We start from the raw sequence: 18,244 nt of genomic DNA, 5'->3' as shown, positions 1-18,244 counted from the left end.
ATAGCAATTCCTTCCTTACCAGAACGTTAGCATCTCAGCTACTGCCAGTATCTCTGCAGGACAATACACATTAGTACTCTGTGTCTTCTACTTTATACATGCGAAAGCAGATGGCCTCTTTTACCACTTTTCCACAAAGGCCTCTATGGACACCGAAATCAACCCTACATTTCCTGTGGAGTGGTTTTCTTAACCACCCAATTTGATGCCACTTACATCCCGGGTGACTAACATTTTGCCTGGTGAGCTTATTTCTTACATGTTATTGTGGGCAGAAAGGACACCAATCACATTGCAGAGGAATCATGAATAATGAGTCAACTTACAGGTTACTGCAGCTCAGCAGTCAACCAGTCTGTTTTTTCTGTTAGAGGCTGAGATGGTTTTAGGAAACCCTTAAAAAACTGTAACACTTGAACTTACTACAACTACTACTAATGTCAGCTTTACATAGCACATTTATAAATGTTGTACTGTTACAGACTATGTACAGCTTGCATAAACTTGATGATATGCATCCTTCTGCATCTCATGAAGCTCTGTCGAGAGATGTCATTAACTCCTTTTTACCGATAAGGAGGAAGAGAAAAACAAAACGAAGAGAATCTACAGGTTTGGCATGCACCTTCCTTGTCTAAAATTTGTTTTACATATTAACTAATAAATTTTTATACTTTGAGTCTCAATACATTTCTTGCATGCCAGCAAATTTCTTAGCTTAACTATCAAGATCCTAATTCATGCGGTAATTTTGTGGTGTGTTTGTGTTTCAAGGAAATGCCTCAAGCACAGGGTCTAGTGGCTCGAAGTGGGCCCGTCATGATAGTCTCTCTGCAGATTCAGAAAATCAGCCAGCTAATCACCATCAGAATTCATCGCATTCATCTCACATACCAGAGTCTGATGTCCTCTCTAATCCGGATACACGTAAGAATGATGACGGTGAAAGCAGTAATCAATCAGCAGATGAAACAGGTAATTTTCTCAACTTTCAGATTTTTGTAATTTCTTGAGGATTATATTCAACTCATTTTCGTGACATTGTCATTGAAAGCACCTAATCCCTGACGAGTGGTGTTTGAAATGAAATTTAGCAACTGAAGAATATTTGTAGTTTCTGCCATGAGAGGCGAATACTGAAATTTTCTAAGTAGGTGTGACGGTTGCTTGCTTTATTTCTTTGTTGATAATCCTCGGTGTTGATGTACAGCATTGTTGTACTGGCTGAAAAATTGGGGGTGAGGGGTTGAAGTTAAACACTGACTACAGTAAATGATGTAGCTGACAGTTGCACAATTGCATTTCACATTTCTTTACTTTTGCTGCTCACAAGCCCCAATATTACACAATTATATTGCCAATTCACTATTGCTAAATGTTGATAAGCCTCATTAATAGGTTTCAGGCAATATCAGCATACTGCTACAATAGTTGCTGTTGAATATCTATGAGCAGTAAAAACCTAACCACACAGTACACAGTTCTTGCAGAATAGTATGGTATGTGCAACACTATTTTTCAAATAAATTAAACAGACATTCTCATTAATTGTTCTAACATACAGCCTATTTGTGTAAATTTATTCCATTGTTAAGTTGGTGCATTGTTGCTAATCTAACCAATACATAATACCTGTCTGGAAATTGGCCATGGACTGGCTGTCTTGGTACCAAAAATTGGTCCTTTATATATCATCACAATAATAGGCACTGAAACTATACATGGTTCAATGTTTAAGTTACAGAAATTACAATTAAAACATAACTCATTCAATTAACTGAGTACCTCAAAAAATTCCTTCTTTTTAACTGTTCCTCCTATGACAAAGGTGGCCGAATTATTTGTTTAAATAATGAAATTAACAGATATGGTTACACAAACAATACTTTTTGACAAACCTGGTAATTATTTTGGAGTTAATTAAGGGCTGGCTTTGCTAATATGTTTTTGAATAGAGTCAAATAAATTCTTTAAGAATCCTAGTAGTTCTTCCAAATGTTTAAAAGTAGTACAGAATTTATATTTGTTTATGAGTCAGCAATAGAATCTGTCACGAAACAATTACTGATTTCACCCTATAACAGAAGTATTAACAAGAAATGATCAAAATAAATTAGGAAATTAATTACATACACAAAACTAAGCACTAAATTAGACCTTGTGCTACAGGTATATCCCTTAAGAGCGAGGGCGAACCTTTCTATTTTATGGAAATGCGTATTATACTCATGAATTTTAATGGTAATCAGGCAAAAATGAAAATAAAATGAATTTAATGAGGCAGATGGCAAAACGAGAGGAAGTAAAGAGATCCCAGCTTGCTTTGTGACACAGATTCTTATGAGAAATATGTGTCTTTCTTGACAGTTAAGAGCCTCAAAGGGAGAGCTGTCCACACAACAAATTGCCATACAGCAACCACTGTCCATCACTCATTTTATATTGTTACGACAACACTGAAGCTTTCAATAAAGACAAAATATGAAACTAACTAAATAACTGCAATAACTAGGGGTCTTTTCCCTCCTGCTCCCACTCTCCCCCTCCCCATACAAACAAACAGAAACTGCATGCGTGTGATACATGTAAATATTTATGTAGATCCAATAATAAATATAAATTAAATTTAGCTTTATTAACACTAAAAAAGGAAAAAGAATCAGGGTGTGATGAAATTATTTCTGAATTGCTTATGTTTGCTTAACAAAACTGAAAGATAGGTTTTTAAACTTTTCAAACTGTTGCTTAGCCCTCATTACTATTTTTGTATTCTGCAAGGTTCAGTCAGTCACTGTCTTATTACATGCACTGAACTACAACAAAGCAGTACGTGGATTCGTCTCCACAATCAACAGAATGAAAGTCCCACAAAACAATGTATAGGTTTGAGTCCACAACCACTAAATACCAACGGATTAGCTGGAGCACAAAAAAGTGACTTTCAGAGTTCATACCTGCTCAGAGATAGGGGCAAGTGGCTTCACAGGAGAAGTTATTCCTTCAACACGGCAAAGTTTTTCGGCAGCAGAGTATGAGCTGCCCAAAGAGAAATCCACAAAGTGCAAGTACACAGTGAGGTTGTCAAAACTGGACTAGTACAACGCATTCAGGACAGCTTCATACAGCACAGTGATGATTCTGGCACAACTTTCGATGGAGTTATAGGCCACTTGAATACAGGTATGTGCAGGGATAGACAGACAGGGTGCATAACAAGAATGCAAGAAAACAATACACCATAGTCACTGTGTAAATATAAGCCAAAACAAGGAGAAGAGAGATCTGTTGGTCAAAGAAAATATGTACAGAGAAAATTCTTGAAGGTGGAACAAATCAGAGATAGTAAAATCCTTGAGTTGATGAATTATTATGTATCTTTCAAAACTATTGGTTCCTTCCTGAGGGAGGAAAGAGGAGTATGTGGGAAAAGGTTGGCGAGGAGACACAAGTTGCTTAGGCCATAGGTTGTGATGAGTCTGAATCCAAAGCCCCTTCCACTTGAATGGCTTTCTGACTTTCTTGTCTCAGTCAACAACTTGTGGCAAGTGAGTCTACTGCTGTGCCCCTGTCATTTTATTTCTGTACTCAGTATTATCTGTCACAGGTGTTTGTTTCCGTTTACAGATCAGTGCCAAAAGTGTGTGTGTGTGTGTGTGTGTGTGTGTGTGTGTCATGGGAGCTTTATGTTGTACAGTATCACCTGTAGGGTGAAGGTGAGATTATGGGGCACCATATTTTTTTAAGAAAAAATCAGCACATAGTAATAGAACATAGGAACAAGCAATGATAACAGAGTTTATTAATAGCCAGAAGTAAAGTTCGTAGTGGATGTTCTTGACAAAGATAGTTCGATAAAATTTCACACTTCTGGGAACCAAAAGGGTAGAAAAAGTGTCATTCCAACATTTCAAAAGTCTACATGCAATTTCTTGAAAAAATATATACTCACAAATGCGTCAAAAAATATTTAGAAAGCAATAAATAATATGCTTTTAGTTTATACTTTATATATTTTTGTCCTAAGTGTGAAATAACATTAAAAATTATTTTACATAATTAAATAAATCTGACTTTTTCACTGTTGAGTCAATTTTCATTAAGAGACTTCACTCTGTTGTTTACATTCTTATTCATGCATAATGTAGGGTTTTTGTTTGTCTAGGTATTGTTAAACAAAAATATCAATTTGCTTTCAGATATATAATCTAGCTTGTCGCAGAACACTATTATGAAAGATACCACCCCCTTGTACAATTTTTGAAATGTGTCACGGAAATAAAACGAATACAAAATAAAAATTGAGCAGACACAAAAGCACAAAATACATTATTATAATGAATAGAAGCTTGGAAATAATAGGTTAACTTCCGATGCTAGCAATTTACATGACAGTCCTCTATTCCTGTGTGTGCAGTCTGCAGCATACTCAAGCTTTTAGAACTCTAATCTTGGTTGACTGTTAATTGATATATAAGCTGTGATGCACATCCACAATGAGTAGTCAGATTTTGACCAGAATGAACTTGTTTAAAACAAGCTTTCATATGGTGACTTGAGGGACGTGCCCCTCCTTTCTAACCTTTACCAACATACCCCTCTTTCTTCTCTGAGGCAGGAATTTACAGTTCTGAAAGCTAATTATTTTGTCTGACGTGTATTTTAGTGTATCTAATGGCTGTACTTGGAATTTAATTCCCTGAAAATAATTATTTCCACATTGAGTACACATCTCTTCCAAAAGACCGGAGTTACTTCACTTCACCTTTACTCTTGACACTGTTTGTATTTCACTCGAGACAGTGTAGTATTGTATTCACGATAACACATCATTTCCGAGGAGTGTCACCTGCGTCGGGAAGTGGCGGTACGAAGATCCGAGGGGCTTCAGACCAGCCGGGCGCGTGCCCCCTGTGTGGCGCACTGCTGCGCCAGGCACGCAACCTGCGGCGGCACCTGCTGACGAGCTGCAAGTACCGCATGTCGGTTGGTCCCGGAGGGGGTCCAGGTGTCGGTGTTGGGGTTGGAGCAGCCTACTCCCAGCAGCCGTCCGCCCTCGAGCCTGAAGTGCAGCTGCAGCAGCCCGCTACGTTTGCATCGCTCCTGCCCGTAGCACTGCCCCAGCCCGGCCGTCCTTCCAGCCCACTGCGACCACTGTCTCTGCAGGTACATTTGGAATGATGTACAGTTCTTTGACTTTTGGAAGGCATTATCTGCATCATCAAGCTGTCTTACATTAAATAAAAAATGAGTTTACCAAATATCAGAATACCACCATAACTGTACACATTGTTGCTAATGGAAATAAATTGTCAGCTGTGAAAGCAACTTTCAGGATACCCCAGTGGAATGTTAGAGGGTCATTACTCAATCGAACTGATAATACTGGAAGCTCCATCGGGCTGTTTGTTGATGATGTTGAACATGGCGGTTGGGCAATTAAACTGACAGTGTTCCAAGTGCTACAGTACATCACAGGACATTGAAACATCATAGGTATAATCAAATAGGGGTAATGCAGGAGTAGGTTTAATAATGAATAGGAAAATAGGAATGTGGGTAAGCTACTACAAACAGCACAGTGAGTGAATGCATTATTGTGGCCGAGATAGATACGAAGCCCACGCCTACCACAGTACTACAAGTTTATATGCCTACTAGCTCTGCAGATGACGAAGAAATTGAAGAAATGTATGATGAAATAAAAGAAATTATTCAGACAGTGAAGGGAGATGAAAATTTAATAGTCATGGGTGACTGGAATTCATCAGTAGGAAAAGGGATAGAAGGAAACGTAGTAGGTGAATATGGATTGGGGGTAAGAAACGAAAGAGGAAGCCGCCTGGTGGAATTTTGCACAGAGCACAACCTAATCATAGCTAACACTTAGTTCAAGAATCATAAAATAAGATTGTATACACGGAAGAAGCCTGGAGATACTGACAGGTTTCAGATAGATTATATAATGATAAGACAGAGATTTAGGAACCAGGTTTTAAATTGTAAGACATTTCCAGGGGCAGATGTGGACTCTGACCACAATCTATTGCTTATGAACTGTAGATTAAAACTGAAGAAACTGCAAAAAGGTGGGAATTTAAGGAGATGGAATCTGGACAAATTGATTAAACCAAAGGTTGTACAGAGTTTCAGGGAGAGCATAAGGGAACAATTGACAGGAATGGGGGAAAGAAATACAGTAGAAGAAGAATAATGGATAGCTTTGAGGGATGAAGTGGTGAAGGCAGCAGAGGATCAAGTAGGTAAAAAGACGAGGGCTAGTAGAAATCCTTGGTTAACAGAAGAAATATTGAATTTAATTGATGAAAGGAGAAAATATAAAAATGCAGTAAATGAAGCAGGCAAAAAGGAATACAAACGTCTCAAAAATGAGATCGACAGAAAGTGCAAAATGGCTAAGCAGGGATGGCTAGAGGACAAATGTAAGGATGTAGAGGCTTGTCTCACTAGGGGTAAGATAGATACTGCCTACAGGAAAATTAAAGAGACCTTTGGAGAGAAGAAAACCACTTGTATGAATATCAAGAGCTCAGATGGAATCCCCAGTTCTAAGCAAAGAAGGGAAGGCAGAAAGGTGGAAGGAGTATATAGAGGGTTTATACAAGGGCGATGTACTTGAGGACAATATTATGGAAATGGAAGAGGATGTAGATGAAGATGAAATGGGAGATAAGATACTGCGTGAAGAGTTTGACAGAGCACTGAAAGACCTGAGTCGAAACAAGGCCCCGGGAGTAGACAACATTCCATTAGAACTACTGATGGCCTTGGGAGAGCCAGTCATGACAAAACTCTACCATCTGGTGAGCAAGATGTATGAAACAGGCGAAATACCCACAGACTTCAAGAAGAATATAATAATTCCAATAACAAAGAAAGCAGGTGTTGACAGATGTGAAAATTACCGAACTATCAGTTTAATAAGTCACAGCTGCAAAATACTAACGCGAATTCTTTACAGACGAATGGAAAAACTGGTAGAAGCGGACCTCGGGGAAGATCAGTTTGGATTCCGTAGAAATGTTGGAACACGTGAGGCAATACTAACCTTACTACTTATCTTAGAAGAAAGATTAAGAAAAGGCAAACCTACATTTCAAGCATTTGTAGACTTAGAGAAAGCTTTTGACAACGTTAACTGGAATACTCTCTTTCAAATTCTGAAGGTGGCAGGGGTAAAATACAGGGAGCGAAAGGCTATTTACAATTTGTACAGAAACCAGATGGCAGTTATAAGAGTCGAGGGGCATGAAAGGGAAGCAGGGGTTGGGAAGGGAGCGAGACAGGGTTGTAGCCTCTCCCCGATGTTATTCAATCTGTATATTGAGCAAGCAGTAAAGGAAACAAAAGAAAAATTCGGAGTAGGTATTAAAATTCATGGAGAAGAAGTAAAAACTTTGAGGTTCGCCGATGACATTGTAATTCTGTCAGAGACAGCAAAGGACTTGGAAGAGCAGTTTAACGGAATGGACAGTGTCTTGAAAGGAGGATATAAGATGAACATCAACAAAAGCAAAACGAGGATAATGGAATGTAGTCAGATTAAATCGGGTGATGCTGAGGGGATTAGATTAGGAAATGAGACACTTAAAGTAGTAAAGGAGTTTTGCTATTTAGGGAGTAAAATAACTGATGATGGTCGAAGTAGAGAGGATATAAAATGTAGACTGGCAATGGCAAGGAAATCGTTTCTGAAGAAGAGAAATTTGTTAACATCGAGTATAGATTTAAGTGTCAGGAAGTCGTTTCTGAAAGTATTTGTATGGAGTGTAGCCATGTATGGAAGTGAAACATGGACGATAACCAGTTTGGACAAGAAGAGAATAGAAGCTTTCGAAATGTGGTGCTACAGAAGAATGCTGAAGATAAGGTGGGTAGATCATGTAACTAATGAGGAGGTATTGAATAGGATTGGGGAGAAGAGAAGTTTGTGGCACAACTTGACTAGAAGAAGGGATCGGTTGGTAGGACATGTTTTGAGGCATCAAGGGATCACAAATTTAGCATTGGAGGGCAGCGTGGAGGGTAAAAATCGTAGAGGGAGACCAAGAGATGAATACACTAAGCAGATTCAGAAGGATGTAGGTTGCAGTAGGTACTGGGAGATGAAGAAGCTTGAACAGGATAGAGTAGCATGGAGAGCTGCATCAAACCAGTCTCAGGACTGAAGACCACAACAACAACAACAACAAGTGAGTCATCGCCACATTTGTTAACACAGGCAGATTTAAATGATTTAGTACGTGATCTAGGACTAAGTAAACAAAAGGCGCAGCTGCTTGGTTCAAGATTACAAGAGTATAATCTACTGCACCAAAGTACTAAAATCAGTGTTCAGGCACAGAGAACATGCCTTTATTTCTTATTTTTCAACTGACGAAGCACTGACATTTTGCAATGACATTTCTGGCCTGATGAAAGTGCTGAACTTCACTTATATTTCACAGGAGTGGAGACTTTTCATAGATGCATCGAAAACAAGTCTGAAGGGTGATTTGCTCCGTAATGGAAATAAAATACCCTCTGTTCCAGTAGCTTACGCTAGTTTGACAAAAGAGAATTACGAATTTGTACAAAGGATGCTAAATTCATTAAAATACAATGAACACAAATGAAAAATATGTGCAGATTTCAAGGTAATTGCTATGGTACTGGGAATGCAACAAGGCTACACAAAGTATGCCTGTTTTCTTTGCAAGTGGGATAGTCGAGACCGAAATTCTCACTACGTGAAAAAGAAATGACCTAAGCGAAGATGGAAAGTTGGCGAAAACAATGTACAACGTGAAAGTCTGGTAGCCCCTGAATATATACTACTTCCACTGCTTCACATCAAACGTGGCCTGATGAAACAATTCGTGAAGGCCATGGATCCAACAGGATGTGGGTTTGCATATCTAGCTACCAAATTCCCCTGTCTTTCAGCTGCAAAAATAAAGGAAGGTGTATTTGTGGGCCCACAAATCAGGGAGCTGCAGAAAGATGCAAATTTTTAAGCATGTTTAACTGATAAAGAAAAAACCGCATGGGACTGTTTCAAGATGGTGTCGGAAAACTTCCTCGGAAGAAGAAGAGCTACTAACTACAAAGCAATGGTGAAGGATATGATCAAAGAATATCAGGATTTGGGGTGCAATATGTCTTTGAAGGTACATATGATGGATTCTCATCTGGACTACTTCACAGAGAGTTGTAGTGACGAATCGGATGAACATGGGGAAAGATTCCATAAAGACATTTCTACCATAGAAAGGCGCTATGAAGGGAAGTGGGTACCTTCTATGTTAGCAGATTATTGCTGGAATATCATTCGAGAGAAGAAATATTCACAATACAAGAGAAAAAAGTGATGTGCATTACAAGGCAGTGCCTCATTGTTTGTCAATTTTCTGTAATTTCTCATGTCAAATAAATGCTTCAAAGTGTATACACAAAGGTTACTGTGTTATATGTTAGATCCCACCCTCCATTAATGTGATGAACTTATAACATCATAAAGATGTGCATTTGTTTGTCGAATTTCACCTCACGTTTGCTGCACTATATCAGAAACTGAAAAGAGAAATAAAATTGCGATTACTCATAAACTATCCCTGACAGAAAAAAACCAAAAACAGTTTTCAATTCAGCACTCAAAATACAACTAGGATCACAATATTTTTTATCAGAAATAGAAAAAAAGGTTTTTTTTGTAGAACAGTTGGGAACACACTGAATATATTCAGTGTGTTCCCACAATGCAGCGAGCATGTCTTGAGTTACAGCTTCCACAGCTGCTGTTAAGCGATGTCTTAGTTCCTTCATTGTTGTTGGTAATGGGCCACATAAACAAAGTCTCTTATAAACGCCCACAAGACATAATCACATACTGTCAGGTGCGGTGACCTTTGAGGCCAGTAACGTAAGGCGAATCATTTGCTCCAGTGCGACTCATCCATCATTCAGTAATCCTCTGATTTAAAAATTCCTGCACTTCCAGATGCCAGTGTGGTGGTGCCCCATTCTGTTGGTAAATGAAGTCGTTCGAATCAGTCTCCAACTGTGGGAAAAGAAAGTTCTCAAGCATATTGAGAACTGTGCTTCCTGTAACAGTGTTCACGACAAAGAAAAATGGACCCTACGCTTTGTCCCGTGAAACTGTACAAAACACATTAAATTTTGAAAAGTTCCTTTCACATTGTACAATTTCATGTGGTTTGTTTCATACCCCATAACCTCAGATTATGACAGATCACCTTTCCATTTACTTGTTACTAAACTCTGAGCTTGGAAGAAAACTGTCATCCTCCACCTTGCCAAGAACGAAATTACAGAACTCTACACATTGTTGTTTGTCACCTTCATGAAGCGCTTACAGTAGCTGAATTTTGTATGGTTTCGTGTGTAAACGTCGACACAACATGTGCCAGATGGACATCAGAGGCACGCTGAGCTGTAAAGCTGCACGGAGAACGGATATCTGTGGAATGGTTGAGAAACTGTGGCGGATGCATTCAACGTCTGTGTTAGACACTCTGGGACTGCCCGGCAATTTGCCTTTACACAACCTGTTTCTCAGAATTGTTCATATCATTGTCTAATACTCTGTGCTGTAGGAGGATCCACACCATGCCTAGTATGAAAATCACGCTGAACAGCTATTACTGACCTGCACTGCGCAAGACGTAAAACATAAAACGCTTTCTGTTGTCCCGACAACATTTTTACTAGAACTGAAGTGGGCACACTACTGTTGTGAGCTAGAGGGAACCACGTAAAACTCATGAGTTTGCCCTTCCAAACAGTAAATTGTTCATGCATGTATCTCAAATAACATAATAGTTACGATTTTTTCGATACACCCTGCATTTACAGAGAGTGCATTGGGCCTTGATTTGTCTACCACAGGCTTTCACTGCAAAACACGGCAAGGGCTGACTATGAGATCATGTGCATCTGTTTATTTGCTATGGCAATCTGTAGACAACATGTAACAACAGCAAGACATTATATTAACCTATCACTGTGAATTGAGTCATAATGGTTTGAGGAATGTTCCGCAAACGCAAAGGAACCTGCCTGCAATAATGATTAGTTTAAATTTCCAAATGATCACTTAGTGTCATGCTGTATGTCTTCACTGATGGTGATGGCTCATTCCAGCAGGATTAACTGTTTCTGTCACAAGGCCAGACTCAAGCCACATTACGTTGAGGAGCGTGATAGTGAACTCCTGTCGATGTAATGGCCATAAGATTTGTCCGATCCGTACCCAGTGGAACAACTATGGGATACTACAGCACCTGCAAACCATCAGCCCATAATTTACAGGAATTGCATTACCTGTGCATAGACATCTGGTGCATCATGTAGTTGGAGAATCACCAAGGTTTTATCGAGCCATGCGACACAGGATCACGGCTGTATTGCTTTCCAAAGGTGGACCAGCGTGCTGTTAATCAGGTGATCAAAATGAATGTGTGTGTGTGTGTGTGTGTGTGTGTGGGCGCACACATGCGCACGTGCATGTGCACATGCGTGCATGTGCACATGCGTGCATGTGTGCTTTCATGGGTATGTTTCCTGACCTCTTCTGTAGCCTGAATACCCTATCCATACTCCAAATATCTGTTTCATTTTGCAAAATGAATTAATCCATTGTAGATGTATCCTGAGAAATATTACATACCAGTTGATTTCTATTTTGAGCAAACAAACAATCCAAATTCATACACCTTTAATTTTAAATTTGTTATTTCTTAATCTGGGCAGTTGTGGACTATACTCTGTATGAATATTTACAAATATATTACTTTATCTGTCATTCTATTCAAACATTCACTCTTATCATGTGCAAGGAGTGTTGAGTTGACTGGTTACAGACTTTTATGACTTTGTTATGTGACCAGTTGTCAAAAATGTGTATTTTATTAGATATGATGTGGTTCCACAATGGGAAATTCACCTCTCTTAAAAATATTCTAAAGAGTTGATCCTAGTAAGTGTAGCAATAAGATATAGGAAGTTCTGACAGAATGTAAATAATTTAGGAGTAACACCTCACCAAGTAGTAGAGGCCGAGTCATCAACAGGCCCGTAAACTAGACTGAAAACTTAGTTTTCAGACAAATCCTTGTTTTGAGCTCTCTCTCTCTCTCTCTCTCTCTCTCTCTCTCTCTCTCTCTCATACACACACACACACACACACACACACACACACACACACACTTGCTTTGTGCTGGGTGAATACACAGTATTTGTAGTTTTTCCAGTTCACTTCAGTATTTGTGTTCTGAGCTTGCTCCTTGTTTTCTTCTCCAGTTTGTTCAGTCAGTGATATTTTTTCAGAGATCACTGCTCCGAATCTTATAGCCAACCACTTTGGTGTTTCTTTATGGGGTTAATCACCAGCCTTCTGTATTGATTTCTTTTCACACTGTCATTAGCTTTCTCCTTCTTACCCAGGATTTTTCGTTACTCCCATGCATACCCTCACCTTTGCTGTTTTTAAGTGGTTCCTATCCTTCTTCAATAATTGAGGTGAAAGGAATGGAAAGGAAATTGGATAGGAAAGAGATAGCAAGGAAACAATAACTTCTAGCTACACAGGGTATTGCAACAATGCAACAACAAGAGTTCAGAATTTGTATGGCTTTGTGAAAATGCAACAGTGAGAGTTGAAAATTTGTGCCAGACCAGTATTCAATCTCAAATGCTCTGCTTCTCCAGAATGGTTTCCTTAACCACCTTGGCCGTCTTGACACACTTACTGTCAGACCCAAATTCCTAACTTCCCACTTGGTGCACTGCAACGACCCCCGTTCATTAACCCCCCACTACAAATTTCTGATTCCCATAGGAGTTTGTATGATGGTTGTGAATCCTTACTGAAGCTTTTTCATCAAACAGCCGTCGTGCCTGTAGAATTATAGATACGATTGGTGTCTGTTCTGTTGCACATGTAATGTGAACATTAACTTTAATATTTTAATTGCATCTGTAACATGCTATCACTGAAAGAGCCTATTTTTCTGTCTGTGGTCAATGGCAGAATAAAGAATCATGTGCTTTCCAAGAGTTCACAAATAAAACACTACAAAGAAATGACTTGACAGATTTCGTCCATGTTTTTGTACCTAGATGACTGTTAATCATTCACTCTTATTTTTGAAGGCTTGTTTGCTCATTGTGATTCTTCTTTTAAAATCTGTTAGGCTTCTGTAGCCATCCTGTACTGTACTGTACTGCCCAAAATTATTATTTCCTCATCCACTTCAGTTGTGTGGTCTGGTGTTGCTTCTCAAAAGATTACTTAGTTTTTATTTCAACATGTATTTTCTTTTGTTTATTTTTGTCTTTAGTGTTTGGTTGGCTAGAGCATCCACTAAAATCTGTGACATGTAATTCATAGGCTTTTCTGAGTCTTCTAAAATTATAGTAGCAGCATTTCAATCTAAAACCACACTATCTTTGTACTGTTATTTTTTATGCTTTTTCTGTTAATTTCGATTCTCTCTGTTGCAACTTCCATAAGCAAAATTAAATAGGTGTAGAGAAAGAAAGCAGTTTTTTCTGGAGCTGCCTCTTATCTTAGCCTCTTTCTTTATGCTATTAATGTCTACTTTTGTGTAATGGTTTTTTTGTATAAATTGACAATTTGTCTCCTACCTATAACTCTCTTTCTTTTTGTGATGAGGGAGATCTGTCTCTGTCTTTACTTATACAGATTATACAAATACAATTTGTACACACTGTATTCCTGTATTGATTACAAATTGCTATGCAGTGGTGATCTGAGATGCAGCTTAGTTGCATTAAATCAGCTTTTAGTTTTTGCAGATTGTTTTCTTCCACACAACACTGCTATAATGCTGCAGTTCTGTTACACTTCACTGATGAACTTTACATGTTGATATAACAGTATTAATTGTGTATAGGAAAATAAACTTATAAATCTAACACAATGTGCCTAGAAAATGCAACTGAGAATCAAAATATAAATTTCACTACAGGTGTATTTAGTATCCATTCTCATGGGAAATGTGGAGATTTCCTAATGCAAATTCTATTCATCCTAGTAATAGAAAAAGTGATCCATTGGACATCTAAATAAGGGGACGAAATTATGTTGATGAAATAGTTCTTTTAGGAGGTAATCAAAAATAAATTATAGCTCTCACAAAGCAGATAATTAGTTACCCCAGAAGAACTGGTTTGCAATTAAACCTCAACCCAACAAAACATTATGTGCTTATATGTATTCTCAAAGATATTGTTAAAAGTCCAAACAGAAACATTTGAAGAAGTAAACATATTGAAATATCTAGGACCTTTTTTTGTTACAATGATTAATGCAAACAATGAAATTAAAATTATAATTCAAAACCACATGCATTTATAAGTCGTTTACACACCCAGTTCTAACATATCCACGCATGTGAAACATGCACACTGACAAAATAGTTGACGAAACTGTCAGGGTACTGGAGAGGAAGATGTTGCATAAAATTCGTAAAATTTTTGGAACACTGAAGGACCTTTTCAGTGAAGAGCAGGCGAATAAAGTAGTAAAGGGCATTGTCAGGCACATTTTCATTTCTGTTTTGACAGATATTTGCAGTTTCATTTTTGCTGTTTCATGTGATGCCCAATTTTTATTGAAAAAGTATTGGTTTGTTTCTCATTACAAACAAAATGCATTTTAAAGTTGTATTTTGCGTAAGTCCACTTGATATAGTAGTCACTGATTAGTAGGCCTAGAGCAAAGAGCTTAAATAGCCTGTTATTGTTGATAATGATAGAAGCTGAAGCAATGAATTACAATTTCTGGCACAGGTGGGATGTGAACCTGGGTCTCCTGCTTACAAGGCACAGCTGCACGGACTATCATAGTCCATTGCCCCTCTTAACACAAACTTCAGTTCACATCTTTAGCCCATTTTCCTCTTTTTAAATTGTCGGTATTGCCGAGGCTCTCCGGTATTGGAATAGCACCCCAGCTTTGTACATGATGGGAAAATCCTGCCTGTACCCCCTGTTGTGGGGCTGCTATTCCAAAACCGGAGATCCTTGGCAATACTGGTGATTTAAGAATGGGAAAATTGGCTGAAGGCTGAATTGGAGTCTGTATTAGGGAAGGCACTGGACAAGAGTAGTTCTCAGAGCTGTGTTAGCTGTACTGCTACATTGGTGTAATGGTAAGCACATCTGCCTAGCAGGCAGGAGTCCTGGATTCAAGTCCCAGCCCTGGCACAAAGTTTAATTCATTTCTTCAGCTTCTGTCATTATTGAATTGAGATGCATATGTCTCAAGGAAAGTGTAATTCCATCAGATCAATTGCTTTTATTGCTTTTGCCAATAATATAAAATGTGTATGACTCTAGGGGCAACACCACCATCCCCATCAGCAGCAGCAGCAGCAGCAGCAGCAGCCGCCGCCGCCGCAGCAGCAGCAGCAGCAACAGCAACAGCAAGAACAGCAGCAGCAACAGTCATCCCATCAGCATCATCACCAGCAGCAACAGTCAACCTCACAGTCACAGGCTCAGGAAGACACTCCGATGCGAACAGTGCTCCTCCATGTGCAGCATTCACACCAGTCCTCACAGCAGCTGCTGCCGCTGCCACCCGAGGAACGCTCCGTCCAGCTGCCGCTACCCGTGCCACTGCTACCCCCTCTGCACCATCATCACTCTCCACAGCAGCGACGACAGGAGACGACCTGTGAGCAGATAGTGTGCAAAGTGTCCCCCGTGCCCTCGCCGTCGCCTGGTCCCTCCGCACCTTGCGCCGATTTGGTGTCTCCAGCGGCAGTGGAGTGCCGCAGGGTAGCGGGCACGCCACCCGTAGCACAGCAGAGTCAGCAGTGAGAATCGTACTCCCTTACTTTTTGAGGCTGCAGGAACTCTGCATTTCTCAGGCACCTTCTCTTTCTGAGATCACAACTCACTTCCTTTTTATGTGTCATTTCCTGTGACTCATTTTGGATAGTTTAGCTACATCATGTGCACACTAAGAAGTCTCTCGGTGAGGTTGCTAGTGGGAGTAACTGAATTTATAAAAATTCAGTGGTATTGCTAAAGCTAACTAGTAGAAAATACTTTTCAGTGGGTGTACACTTAAAACAAGCAGAAGCAATATATGGAGCTAATGATGACCGAAATACTGCATGTAATTGAGTTTGAAGTAATACTATTTATTATATTTCTGTGTATTTTCGTACTTCTGTGTGTGTGTGTCCATCAGTAGTACTAGGAATTTCACCTCTTGAAGTTAAAGCCATTCTGTCTCCTTGTCATGTTATTTATTGACATGTAAAACACAAAATTCTTGGTTTGACTGCTAGCTGAAATTGGTATCAACTGAAAAGCACTCAAAAGTGGTTAGAAAATTTCATTTTTTTTTTTATTGATTCAAATGCTCCCATTATCCACCTTGCAGAGAATCTTCGTAGAGCACATAAGTAATAATGTTCATGTGTGCACAATTTGGAAATCAGATGATCAGTGATTGGAAATAGCAGTTAATGTTGTTGTCTGCATCAGAACTGGAAAAGATGATCTTTCTTCAGTGCACATGTTACAGTGCTGATTTGCAGTACTGTTACAGAAGCGCCATGTCGTTTGTAATTGTGGCAGTAAGGAAAAATGCAGGCTTGAGACACTCCACATTACTCCAGTTGCGTGAATAAGTCTTCCATATTTATCACAATAATTTTTTTCTCTCATTTGGCATACTAGTTTTTTTATGATCTAGAGCTTACTATCTTGTTTTCTTTTGGAGGCCACAGATAGCATTAGTTGTAAACTCAAAATGCAGTAAAATGGAAAAATAATACTCACTCACCTATTGTGGAAACTGTGATAATTTGGATGCACCTGGCAGAAATATGTAAAGCCAAAGATGTTGAATCTTGACCTTTGAAAACTGCAGTTTCTTTATTTTAAGTAAAGGAACTTAAGTGAAAGAAATAGATGTGGGAAATGCGCGCGCGCGCGCACACACACACACACACACACACACACACACACACACACACACACACACACACACACAGAGAGAGAGAGAGAGAGAGAGAGAGAGAGAGAGAGAGAGAGAGAGAGAGAGAGAGAGATAGGGATTGGGCGGAGGGGGGATCGGCTCTGCTAGTTGCACCTTTTTTCTTTTGTTTCACTTCCTAGGTCAACCTGATCAGGGGAAATAGTGTAATTAAAAAAAAAAGCAGATTTTTAGTTGATGTTTGTAGAAAAAAATTATAAAAAGCCATACGAAAGAATACTTTCTCAACAGGAGTATCAGTAGGTGATGGAACTTTTGTTGTATGATTAAAGCTTAATTATTTTTACAGATTTCCAGCCTGTTGGGATGTTAAAGGGTCAGCAACTTGTGATACTATTTCAATATTACAAACAGCCAAGTTGCAGAAATAGCTCTTTTTATTACCTGATGATGAATAGTTTCAGGTTTGTATTCATAACCCATTCTCAAATCATCCATCCAGTCATAATAAATATTGCTCCACATAGCTCCACACTACATTTTTGGAGAAATGTAATTAACATGATTTTAACCATTATGTGAGGCACATATATTTTTATTACAGACACAGAATATATCAATGTCTTCAACAGAACCAATAAACAAATAAATGTCTGTATAAAATTTTCTATCATTGAAGATTATAATGTTTGGCTCTGGCAGTTGGCCCAGTGCCTTTTCATTTGATTCAATGATGACTCCCTCAACCATCTGGTCTTCTGAGCACTGTTGGCAAGCGGGGTGCAGTCAGCCCCTGTGAGGCAAACTGAGGAGCTACTTGATTGAGAAGTAGTGGCTCCAGTCTTGTAAACTGGCATACAGTCGGGAGAGTGGTGTGCTGACCACATACCCCTCCGTATCCGCATTCAGTGATGCCTGTGGGCTGAGGATGACATGGTGGCCAGTCGGTACCGTTGGGCCTTCCAAGGCCTGATTGGACGGAGTTTTAGTTTATGACTCTCTCAGTTTGCCTGAAAACCTTTATGTGTGTCATTTCTGCTGAAAATTTGTGTGACTTAAGAATGGTGTTAGTTTTATCTTATGTTTCTGGATCTGTTAATTCACGTTAAACATCCGCAAAATCTTGCTAGATTTCTCGCATCCATTGTCCTCCAATCTTATTCCCCAGATTTCTCACCAGTGGTTGCTGTATGGTCCTGTTTCATGTTGGAATAGAGTGCTGCAATTGTAACTGGCTTCTGGGAGTTA

The 18,244-nt window shown here is 39.1% G+C and overlaps 1 protein-coding gene across 1 annotated transcript in view; it reads left to right on the top strand.

Annotated features, from left to right (window-relative positions):
• LOC126262964 (transcription factor GAGA) overlaps positions 1–15,495 on the top strand; it is a gene marked incomplete at its 3' end in the record, with an annotated part of 69,407 nt that extends 53,912 nt beyond the window's left edge. The window contains exons 3-6 of the mRNA XM_049959913.1: positions 483–612; positions 793–975; positions 4,838–5,163; positions 15,382–15,495. Of these exons, the coding sequence (XP_049815870.1) occupies positions 483–612; positions 793–975; positions 4,838–5,163; positions 15,382–15,495 (753 nt within the window). The remainder of the gene's footprint in view (positions 1–482; positions 613–792; positions 976–4,837; positions 5,164–15,381) is intronic.
• Positions 15,496–18,244: the final 2,749 nt, after the last annotated feature.

Source organism: Schistocerca nitens, chromosome 6 (assembly GCF_023898315.1).
Source record: "Schistocerca nitens isolate TAMUIC-IGC-003100 chromosome 6, iqSchNite1.1, whole genome shotgun sequence".
Classification (NCBI taxonomy): Eukaryota; Metazoa; Arthropoda; class Insecta; order Orthoptera; family Acrididae; genus Schistocerca; species Schistocerca nitens.
Note: the sequence above shows the minus strand (reverse complement) of the source record. Positions and strands in the feature narration are given on the sequence as shown.